The sequence below is a fragment of the Vanessa cardui genome, chromosome 8 (genome assembly GCF_905220365.1).
Source record: "Vanessa cardui chromosome 8, ilVanCard2.1, whole genome shotgun sequence".
In the NCBI taxonomy this organism is placed as follows: domain Eukaryota; kingdom Metazoa; phylum Arthropoda; class Insecta; order Lepidoptera; family Nymphalidae; genus Vanessa; species Vanessa cardui.
Genome location: NC_061130.1, coordinates 6,714,389 through 6,726,784, shown reverse-complemented (window position 1 = coordinate 6,726,784; position 12,396 = coordinate 6,714,389). Strand labels below are relative to the sequence as shown.

The window sequence follows — 12,396 nt, the reverse complement described above, 5'->3', positions numbered from 1 at the left end:
AAAAGATTTGTTTTTTATTTCTAATACATATTTGTCGAAAAATATCATATTATAAATTCCATATTTAAATAACTCGCGAAAACGATACTTGGACAATATGGCGCTGCAATGGGGTCGGTGACGTCACTTTCCTGTATTTTAATCTGTGGTACATATAGTAGAAAAGCAAAGTTTACAAGAAAGTGAGTTCATCATAAGCCCGGCCAATCAGGAGCGTTTTGTGTCACGTGACAAACGTTTAAAAAAATGCATTTTTATTTATTGATTTTTGAATAAATTCAGTGTTATTTTCAAGTTTCGTTAGTGAATAACCATTTTTAAACTCATAATATACACTGATTACAATAATTCACGATTTATTTTTCGCATTGTCAAATAGCCTATTCATAAATTGTTTCAAAACGGTACGGTAGCATTTAATTTATTCAAACAAAGATGAACTATACTACTTTACTAAGCTTTTTACAGATACAATAAAGAATATATGAATTATCCATACAAATAAATTTATTTATCATCAATTAATTCTATTCACTGATAAACCTATTTTTCCGAACTTTACTAAAGGATCCTAGGGAAGATTACCCAGTTTTTTTAAAAGAGCTTCATAGATATCTATGCCTTTTAAAAATTGATCCAAATCAATGTATTCATTGACATCGTGTAGCTTAGGAATCATATTCCTTTTGGTAGTAAATCCCAGAGCTGGAATGGCCTTAGCTCGAACTACCACCATATCAGACGTGGCAGGACACACTAATGGTACCACGGTCAAGCCTCTGAAAGAAAATATCAGCACTCTTTGAGATCCATATACGGTTAATAGACCTGAACGTTCAGGTTCATAGTTTGGTAAAAAATAATTAAAAAACAAGCTTAACAATTTGGGCTTAATATTATAAAAGTATATCTTAAATTGAATTGCACAATTACAAGCAATTATTATTACGTACAATTCTTTCATGGTGTCGCGCATCGCCATCCAGTATGGATTAGTTTCATCGACAGCTGTCGCAGGAGAATTCTCTACCCGTCTTATATACTCCAGGGAAGATGCATCCCCAAGTTCAGCCATCCATGAATTAATCTATACATAGAAATTCAGATTGTACAAAATGTGCCAACAAGTCATAACTTTAACATTAAACTAGCGACCCGCCCCGGCTTCGCACATTTCAATGGTGATACTAAATATATTACAGAATTTGTTTATTAGCGACATCACATTAGAATCTTCTGAAAGTATAGTAAGTCAGTGTTTTTACTATATTGTTCATGTATTATGTCCAAAATTTTCGAATTAATCTATTAAAAAATCCGCATCAAAATCAGTTGCGTAATTCTAAACATGTATGTTACATAGGGGCAGACAGCGGTAAGCGACTTTGTTTTCTACTACCCATGTACTTTATGATTAATTATTTTATTTACCATATCTTGTACTTCATTGACTTCCGCATCGACCGATAATCGCATATCCATAACAACGGTCATGTTAGTCGGAATAACATTAGGAGCAACTCCACCCTGTGAAATATTTATTTTCAAAAGATTTATAGCAAACTTAGTCGTTATAGTTTTTAGTCAAAGGAGATAAGACAAACAAAGTTAAAATCTAAAAGTTGATAGCCAAAATAAATAAATAATAAATAATAAATATGAGACAACATCACATACATTACTCTGATCCCAATGTAAGTAGCTGAAGCACTTGTGTTATGGAAATCAGAAGTAACGACGGTACCACAAACACCCTGACCCAAGACAACATAGAAAACTAATGGTAATCTACATCGACTCGGCCGGGAATCGAACCCGGGACCTCAGAGTGGCGTACCCATGAAAACCGGTGTACACACCACTCGACCATGGAGGTCGTCAAATCCCATTGATATCGATACTATAAGAAGTTTAATTAGGTTACTTAAGAATTGCTGCAACGCCGTTTATATATTTAAGATGCCTCGTCTCTGTATTATAATAACTTAAAATAAACATTCACATGAGTACATAGGTGCATACTGTAGTATACTGTTTGACGATCGATTAATTAACAAATATTTATTTAAATTAATCAAAACGAAAAGTTAAATGAAGTTGTCGTAGATGTTATGTTATTTAAAATCCTGCTGGAGATGATGAAAATATACCTCAATCATGTTGACGTTTACTGAAGTGTATGCTCCAAAATCAAAGGCATGCGTAGAATTTTGTATCTGCATTTGTTTATTTCGGTACTCCATAACGATATTTAACAATCTTTGCAACTAAAAAAGAAAGTAATGTACGTCAAATAGAAACAAAAATTAAATGAAGGGTCGTGCTTCTATTGTGTAGATTATTTTTGAATAACAATATCCAGAAGATCCTTATAGTAACGTTTAAAATATTGTCATAATTTACAGGATAATTATGAAATTATATTCACTAATTAAACAACATATTGCATCTTTACCCTTTCCACTACGTGTCCATTGGCTGCCGACGATCCGTGTCCACCTTTTCCACGAATGATGAACTTTATCTCTACAAACATATTTTTGTAAATTGATAACAAGTATGTGCAGTATATTACACAATCCTTTTGTATTAGATTGAGTATTATAATTCTTTAAAGTGGTGCTCCAACATCTCTCTTTCAAATAGTGTCTGTTATATATTTATCCGCAAAATAAGTTTATGTTATAGAATTTAATGAACTGCCGTTATGGCAGACTTAAAAATATCATTCATACGTTTTTTTAAGCTAGCTGTCTGGGCAAAAGAGATCGCTCTCCTAAAGACAAACTCAAACCTAGAAAGGAGGACTTCACCACTTTTGGATAATAAAATCCAACATAACCTAGCTCCCAATGGGGTTTGTATTCAATGCCATTGAATCATTTCAAATGCGCAAAAAAAATTAGGTTCATTTCAGAGTACATCGCACATCGTCACTTTGGTATATTAAATTTATCAACTATCGCCTTTAGATATTTTCACTATTAAGGTTTGTGCGGTCTGGAATGATTCAACGTGCATGCATTAGTAGATGAACCTCGTCTAAAACGTTAACTATTCTCAACCTTCAACCAGTGCAATTGGGCCGAGGCTGTGTGTAGTAAACAAACTTCGTGCCTCGTTAAGCAGCCCAAAATATTAGGACAGCTTTATGCGTGCAGCACGATATCAAAGAGGTTGGGATGAAAACGCCCTCTCCTTTAGATGAAGAGTAAAAAAGAGATCAAAAATATTTTTCTTACGCCAGGGCCGTTTATCTTGATATGTAACATACATGGTATTATCTTCAGACGTAAATCCTTCGTCAAGAGCAAAACCAATATTTAAAGATTTAAATTCTTCAGTCTCAACGAACGGCACCATGCCCCTATGACCTCCGGTTTCTTCATCTGAAATGAAATAAATGATGAATAAGTAAAATTAATATTCATTTTTAAAAATATGACCAAATCATGTTGTCTTAAATTTTCGCGATTATTACACATTTAAATAAAACTAATTATAACGGATGAATCGCGTATATTAATTATTTTTAAACATCCCGACGTTTCGAGCACTTTGCAGTGTTCGTGGTCACGGGTAAACGAACACTGCAAAACAAATCATAACTTATTCGAACCAAATATTCCCAACAATAGGCTATATATATGACAATGCGAAAAATAAAATAATATTAAAATTGATTTAAAAGACCAGTCAAATAGCCTATTTAATTATTTTATCTTAAAAAACATTAAAAAAGAAAACGCTGTTCGTCGTGTTATTATATTTTAATTTGATTAATGTGGATACAACTACATATATGAGTGCTCCAATAATAAGAACCACACACCTATTATTTTACTTTATTTTTTATTTTATTTAGAGGATAATATGTGAAAAATATACAGCAGGGAAACCTCACAACTATCTGTACCCTGTATTTGAGGATAAGGGTTTACATTGTAAAAAAAATAACGTATATTCTGCAAAAATAGCCGTACTTTCTCTTAGTACATATTATTCTAATGCAAAAAAAATATTGATATGTTTTGGAGGGAAAACGAGGGAAATTTTTCTGACTTATAATAAACTGGAAACGAATGTCAACATTTAGTCACTCTAACTTAAAAACGGTCATGTTAATAGGAATAAACAAATATATCGAAAACATTATGTATATAAAGTTAAGCATATTTAAAATTAACCTACCTGGCATAACAGTGATATGCACTGTTCTGTCTAGAGTCATATTATTTTGAATTAGTTTTCTTACAGCTTCTATGTATTGAATGCCTACATCCTTTGTATCCTGCGAGCCGCGTCCGTGTAAATTGCCGTTTTCGTCAATATGACCCGAAAAAGGTGGATAATTCCAGATGTCCTAATGTAAAATAATGTTAATAACTTAGTTTCTACTGCAATACTTTGAAGTTCATGATATTTCGAGAGCAGAGTGCCAGCATTTTGCAAATATTTACTATAAGCAGATAAAACCAGCAAGTGGATGTAACACATTCAAAGTGATAACTTTGGTTTTTAATAAGAAGATTCATTGGCTTTCTTTCATTAACTTGCTATATAAAATACCACATACAGCACCGGGAGGTACGACATCTGCATGTGAGTTAAGCATTATACTCGGTAGTTCCGGCTGGCGTCCCGTCCATGTCATAACAAATATCGGTAATCCGAGCGGTCGGTGCACGGCATAAGGTAAGCCCAACTCTTCTGCTTGCCGCCTCCAAAATTCCACTGCTACTTCTACAATTGAATATTACGTTTACCAATGACGATCAAGTCAGAAGTGTGAATTCATAAATAGACAAAAAGTTATATTGGTAACCTGGTAAATGGTTACTAATTTTATCGATGATTCGGTTACCCTACTCTTTGTCCGTATATTTGATGGATAGAAGGAATTGTCGGATCAGTAGACAATGGATGTGTGGAGTGGCGATAGAGTTGGAATGGGAACACATAGTAGGTACATTGGAAATACTATTATGCTGAATTTATCTGAACCGCTTGTTAATTAGAGCATAGTTGATAAAGCTATTAATATTATGTAAGTAATAAAATTACAATGTAAATTAGTGCAGAATATCTAACTATTGGTTCAGTTTATTACTACATTATCATATAAGGTATAAGTTTTTAAAATAGATAGAGTGATTGGTAAATGGGCCGTGGGTTGGTAAGTGGTCACCCCATGCATGGAAAATGATATATGGACAGATATTTCTATGAATGGTAATGTTATCACCGCAAAATTCAAGTACCTGTCTGTTGTTGTCGATAAAATTGTCATATAAGATTGTGGATTTCGCTATTTAATTTATTTTAATATTAAGATTATTGTATTAACTTACCCGCGTTTTCCTTAACACTATTGTCAATTTGTATATATTCCTGTAGTCTTTTTATTGCTGGATTTCGTTCATATTGCTTTTGGTTAGTAAGGTATTCACTAGACGAGGACTCGCACACAATTATATTCGTAATTAACAAAACAAAAAACGTTACAATTATCATTTTATTTAGGAGCGACATTTGCATGGTCGTATTGCCACGGAAAGCGAGTTAAAATGATTGTTAGAAGTTGTTTGCAGTGTGCTGTATGTGTTCATTAGTTGTTTTTGACGTCTGAATTGTAAAGTCATATTAGGAATGTACACCTGTGTTCCACCTGTAGATACAAATGACATCGTCTATACTGCCACGTGACTACGCGTGATACCTCCAATCATATTTTTGATAAAGACGCAACATACACGAACATTTTTGATTTATCAATATAACATCGGTTTTCGCTTCGGAAAAGACAAACAACCTACATAATATTTATATGTTTTCATAATATAATAATATACTGGGTCAAGTTCGTACTTACTTAAGTACTTTATTCTTATTCTTTGATTTTTCGTGACTGTTCGAGTTTATTGGATTTCATGCACAGGTGCTTTCTGAAGAATATTTGCAAAAAGGGATGGCAAACCAATGAATTTCCAAAATTATTCGAACTAAAGAGCATAGTTTTCGTGTAATTAATGTGAGCGACTATGAAATTCAGGACTTAGCAGAATTTATTTACAAAAATAAATATTGTTGTAGTCTTTCTGCCAGTCAAAGTCCCATTAAAATCAGTCCATCCGTTTTAGAGATGAGCCGCAATATGTAGACTAATAAAAACATCATACTAAATTACTCCAGTTATTAATAAAAAACACAGCAACTCTTTGATACTATGTTCGGAGCAGTAACGTTTTAATATTATAAATTTAAACTGGTATAAGAAGCCTGAAATTATCTTATTGCTAGCACAATAAATTTGAATTTAGATCAAAAGTTTTTACATTTCTTTTTCTCTCTGTCATTTATCATGTAATGTTGCAAGTTAGTTTTAATATTTCGCCCAACCTCGCACACCAGGATCTACCTTTCACATGGCTCCAGTATCTACTGGATGGGGTTCCCTGCGCGCGCCACAATGGTGAGCTTTGTTACTTTCCGTCCGATCTTAGACAGATCTAATCAAAACCCACCCTATCAACAGCATCCAGTCTCAATCAAATATCACCTCGATAAATAGACTAATGGATCGTGGCGTGCGCAGATAGAAACAATTGGTATAAGGAATAGAAAACTTATATGGATCAGTGAGAGCTTCACCACCACAATCGCAAATAGCCCTAGGCGAAAATAAAATCTGAGCAACCACTATGTTTTATGAGGCGGCATCATGTAGCATTCCGGCGCTCGGGAACGAAACGCGACAAAGAGGCGATGTCGGCTCTCTTACTTAAAAGTGGATGCAACGCTCTGTGTCGTACTATACCCATCAATGTGTAAAAAAAGGCTCTTGCCACCATCGACGTTCCCATCTTACTGAGCCGCGTGGAATTAGTCGTAATGATGTTAAGAGACCTGATGGATTAACATTGGTTCCCTGGGAACGAGGACGGGCCCTTGTGTGGAACGCTACATGGGTTGACACATATTCCCCATCACATATCCGAGAAAAAATGTTAAAAGCCGGTGCCGCTGCGGAAAAAGCTGAAGCAAATAAATTTTATAAATTAAAAAAAACCGCACTCAAAACTGAACTAAAAAGAAAAAAATAATCAGTTACATCCATATCCAATTTACGATTTTTTAATCACCTCTCAAAGTCGGTGCCAACATTGCTATATATGCATATAGGTACATAATACATAAATACAAAAACTAAATCTATTTATTGTATAGATGACACCATTAGACAAACCTTACTATCGATACAAATTAAATGATTTCAATATAGGAATTTATTTACTTTGTTGGCACCGCCTTCAAAAGGTGATTAAAAAATCGTAAATTGGATATGGATGTAACTGATTATTTTTTTCTTTTTAGTTCATTTTTGAAGGCGGTTTTTTTTAATTTATAAAAATTTATTTACTGCTTTTCAGTGTTGTTTTGTTATTTATAATTACAATTGGTAGTGTTTGTCATTCACTTTAATGCCGTTAATCATTGAGGAGTTCTCCTGGTAGTTCACCATCAGCTAGACTTCATCATAGGCATGTTTACTAACATCAATTGCTTGACGACTATCTTAAAGAAATAGAACTAAGCCCGTAAAATAGTTACTTACTAATAGGTTCTGATTACTAGTTGTGGTCTTCATCATCAGTTCCACTTCATCAAATGTCACTTTTCGTGAGCATATGACCAAGGCACTTTGAATAAAACCGAAATCACTATAGGTGTGCCTATAAAATTTGAGGAGTTCCCTCGATTTCTCCAGGATCCCATCATCAGATCCTGATCTCCTGACAATGGGACCATCTGTAAAACATGCCCTTTCAAACAAAAAAAGTGTATTTAAAAAAAAAATACTTTTTTGGTTCCATTTGCTGTCGAAAAGCTTGGTCCTTGGAGTAGTGGTGCAAAAAACTTCATCAAAAGTATAACACCTCGCCTCATTGCCTCCACTGGTGACAGGAGGGCTGGTTCGTTTTTTGCGCAGAGGATCGGAATTGCGATTCAACGGTAAATGCTGCTAGCATTCTTGCCACCATTCCACAGGAAAATTCAATAACAATAGTCCACAATTGCTCAATTTATTTATTTTTAATAACATCTTTATTATAAGTACACTAAAATATTTAAGTATTTTTAACAATAGATTGCGATATTTTACATTCTTCTGAATAATTATTCAAGCCCTCATTTAATTCAAGAGATATAAATTCACTTTCCATCGGTTCCTCTCGTTCTTTAGCTTTCTCATTATCTATATACGTTTGAACTTCATCAAGTGCTAAATAAACTGCATCTTTTTTAATTTTATCGATAATCTTTTTATCGTGAAATGAATGATTGTGTGGATTTGCTCTGAAAAAAAAATGATAATTTACGTCATTACAAATGCTAACTATAAGGATATTTTTTTCCAATGGAAGTGGGAAAAAAGATAAACAAACCATAGATCAACGTATTTTATACGATTTTTTAAAAAATCAGCTATATTGTGCACTACTAAGAGTTTATGTTTCAAATAACAAACTATAAACAGTGAAGTATTCATAAAAAAATTCTAATACTATACACTTAACTACATATATCTACTTTAATTTTTATATTTTGCTATCAAATGTTGTTTTTATACATATAGCATATTTTTCCTTACCTATTTATGACAACGTTGCCTTTAGTGACAAGAAAAGCGGAACACTTCTTGTTTCGATAGTCAATACAACGCCATCGACGAACTCCAGTTGCTTGTGTTGAGTGAAGATTGTATATATAACGATTTAATATAACTTGTAAAGAACCACGAATCGACACCGTGAATTGTAAGTTTGATGACGTCACTAAAACAAAACATATTCTTTTAATTAGATTAATCTTTATTCAATATAGAAGTGATTACACTCTTCTATTGATTGTCAAAAAATCTACCACCGGTTTGGAATTTAACACCCCAGAAATGAGAAGAACCGGCGAAAGAATCTTAGCGGGATCAACTTTTTTTTTCGTATCATGTTACATATACGATATATATTTTTAATAATAATACAAATATATTTTTATTATTTGAAATAGCCTGGAGGCGATCATCTCATTCCCAAGGTGTGCAGTCAACTAGAAATTCATTAGTGTTGTAATATCCTCGCACAAACGCTCTTTAACGATTCTTTTGAATTTTGTTATTGAATTTTTTGGGACGTTTTCTGGGATCCTGTTGTAAAAACGTATACATTGTCCCAAAAAAGAGTTACTAACCCCGTGCAATCGGGTACTTGGTGTAACAACTTTATTCTTGTTCCTAGTATTAATGGAATGTACGTCACTTTTTTTGGGAAAATCATTTATGTTTTTGGGTACAAAAACAAATTGAGAAATGAATGAATGAAAAACATCTTAAGGAATCATTTGAGCCCATGTCAGCTGGAAATAACTACAATACACAAGGCGAGCCGTTTTCCACATCAGTCAAAAGTCTAATCTTTATTACCGCATAAGCTGCAGAGCTGAGCTATTCGCCAATTTATTTATATGCGGGCCCCATTGGAGCTTAGAGTCTATGGTCATACCAAGGAACTCTGTTGATTCTATAACATCTAATGCTTCGCCGTTCAAAGGTACATTTGTTTTGACACATCTTACATTGGGAGTAGTGAATTTAATAAATTTCGTCTTTTTACTATTTAAGATTAAATTATTAAAACTAAACCAATGTACTATTTCCGAAAGAGCATTGTTCACATCGTCATACATAAAAAAAACGTCTTTTTATTTTAAAAATTAAAGAAGTATCATCAGCTAACAATACTATCTCGAGTTTGTCACCTAAGAGATGTGGCAGGTCATTTATATAAACAAGGAAGAGAAATGGACCAAGAATTGATCCTTGAGGGACCCACAGTGACCTGAGCTCTGGGAGATCTCTTTCCATTTATATCAACCCTCTGAATCCGATTGCTTAAATACGAAATCAGAAGGCTGAGTGCAGCAGTGCAGTGTCCCTAATTAAATAATGACGCAGCTTCCTGACCAAAGTTTCGTGTTGCACACAATCAAAGGCCTTAGATAAATCACAAAATATCCCTAAGGCATCCTGTGACTACTCCCCGACATAAGATAATTAAAAAAAATATTGAAATGAAGCAAACAAAATATATATAATCATCTATCCAGTCCTTGTTAAAGTGTAGTTAAAATTAAAAAGCTGCGAGAATGGACAGAAGTATAAAAAAATACCCTTACCTTTAGGCTTTTCACTTTTGTTTGACTGTGCACTACTTTTGTTAACATTGTCATCAGAATCATTATTATGATCATCCATAACAATAGAATAACTTGGTATTTCTTCGGTAACATTACATTCATTCCATGTTTTCTTTGCACTGAGAAAACAATAATAAATTTATATAAATTAACTTTTTATTGTTCAATTAAAAAAAATGTCTTTAATTAATTTACTCAAAATAAAACTATACCTCGTAGATGAATTAGAAATATTTTCATGCCGTACAAATATTTTTCTCGCATTGGCTGGCAAAGATATCTGTAAAAAAGCAAAATGTAATTATTAGATTACAATAAACCAACACTATATAATAAATATATAAACAATATATTAATAAAAAACAATAAACTATTGAAAATGTCTAAATAATTTACTGACTGATACACTAAGAAGTGCATTACTATATAATATCAGAAACAAATACTGTCAAATATAACTTTAAACAGCCCATTCCTCAAACCCTCTGGGTCATAACAAGAAAGTCTTGAACAACATTTTCAAATCTTTAGTTTAAAATGAAATGAAATAACACGTAAAAATAAATGACAAACCTTTGAGACATTAGTTTCTCTCTTGATACTGCATGTACCACTTATGTTAGCATCATCAACTTCTGCTTCAACTTTTTCTCCAGTGTTATTACTGCTTTCAAGCTATAGTCATTAATTTAACAGATTAATTTTAAATTTATATGTTACAGTAATTTTTTATTCTTTATAAATCAATTACCACAGTTTCTAGGCCCTTTACATGAAGTGCCTTTGCTGCTTCAATGAAAGCTGACAAATTTGCAGAGGGTACTAAGACCTCTCCCGTGTATATATATTCCAAAATAAGAGATAGTGTTGTATGAGAGACATTCTGAAACAAGTTTACACTGGTTATTACTAAACCACACAAATTAGTTCAACATCAAAAATGACTTTTCATCAAAACTTAAAACCATATGTGTTGGTTGTTAAACAAGAGACAAGATTTTTTACAAACAAAAAGTACAAGCAACATGACAGAGAAAGTGATCTCTTCAAAAATATTTATAATAATTTATTTTAACTTATATACATACGTTGAGAAATATGACGGGATGTTGACACGGTGCTGATAGAATTAATTGCTTTAAATAAGAACTCGATAAAGCTATTAAAACTTGATGTACTTTGACAAAATGCCCATCAGCAGCTAAAGTCATATCAACAAGTTCTCCATTCTGTAAAAAAAAAGAAGAAATAGCAACATATCCAAGGACTGAATTAATAGATATTTCATTGATGTATTTACTTGCTGCAAGCTAGCAAACCCAGAACAAATATTAGATTTGTATGAATCCCATAGAAGAGAAAATTGTGATTGCACCATTTTTAAATGGAAATGCTAGTCATTAAATAATTAGACTTTGTTTTACTTGTGGCAAACAATCTTAAAATGTTTAAATTACTTTTAAATTACATTACAAACAACAATTAAACAATAGTAATTGTCAAGTTGTGATTTAAAAAATTGTCTTTGCAAAATATAACATTCTAGTTCACTGTCAACTGTCATCTGTCAGTAACTCGGTATCACTTTACGGAATAGATAAACAAATATATTTATAACAGGCTGTTTGAGAATGCGAAAAATAAATTGTGAATTATTGTAATCAGTGTATATTATGAGTTTAAAAATGGTTATTTACTAACGAAAGTTAAAAATAATACTTAATTTATTCAAAAATCCATAACTAAAAATGCATTTCTTCAAACGTTTGTCTTGTTAACCTTGCTACTATATGTACCACAGATTAAAATACAAGAAAGTGACGTCACCGACCCCATTGCAGCGCCATATTGTCTAAGTAACGTTTTTGCGCGCTATTTATATGGAATATTTAATATGATATTTTTCGGTAAATATGTACTAGAAATAAAAAAAAATACTTTTACTGGGTTCCTTAACTTCTGCTGATAAATCTATTACAGTTTTACTCATGTATAACGACTTTACTAATAAAAAAAATCAGTTTATTTAAAAAGTGGGGACTAATTTATATCGGTTACTATACGATCCAGATTAAATTACTATTCAATTTTGAACAAACTGAAACTAGATCGTGCCTTTGTAAAATACGAAAATTTGTAAAT

General features: G+C 32.5%; 1 protein-coding gene across 1 annotated transcript; it reads right to left on the bottom strand.

Annotated features, from left to right (window-relative positions):
• Window positions 1-299: 299 nt before the first annotated feature.
• On the bottom strand, window positions 300-11,833 carry LOC124531763 (aminoacylase-1-like). Its single transcript, XM_047106284.1, has 17 exons — window positions 11,555-11,833; window positions 11,343-11,483; window positions 11,006-11,137; window positions 10,828-10,929; window positions 10,467-10,534; window positions 10,234-10,373; window positions 8,654-8,837; window positions 8,145-8,358; window positions 5,352-5,556; window positions 4,577-4,743; window positions 4,192-4,363; window positions 3,243-3,389; window positions 2,456-2,526; window positions 2,151-2,267; window positions 1,432-1,527; window positions 954-1,087; window positions 300-779 (listed from the first exon to the last, which is right to left on the bottom strand). Exons 1-17 carry the CDS (start codon window positions 11,630-11,632, stop codon window positions 572-574), a joined length of 2,376 nt encoding a protein of 791 aa, XP_046962240.1. The 5' UTR covers window positions 11,633-11,833; the 3' UTR covers window positions 300-571.
• Between the last annotated feature and the right edge of the window lie 563 nt (window positions 11,834-12,396).

Bases quoted from the DNA above. Each gene is read 5' to 3' on its own strand.
- LOC124531763 (XM_047106284.1), bottom strand. From the start codon at position 11,632: ATGGTGCAATCACAATTTTCTCTTCTATGGGATTCATACAAATCTAAT. The intron at 11,138-11,342 runs GTATGTATATAA...AACTTGTTTCAG, and splicing joins ATCCCGTCATATTTCTCAAC to AATGTCTCTCATACAACACT. The intron at 780-953 runs GTACGTAATAAT...ATTTTCTTTCAG, and splicing joins CGCGACACCATGAAAGAATT to AGGCTTGACCGTGGTACCAT.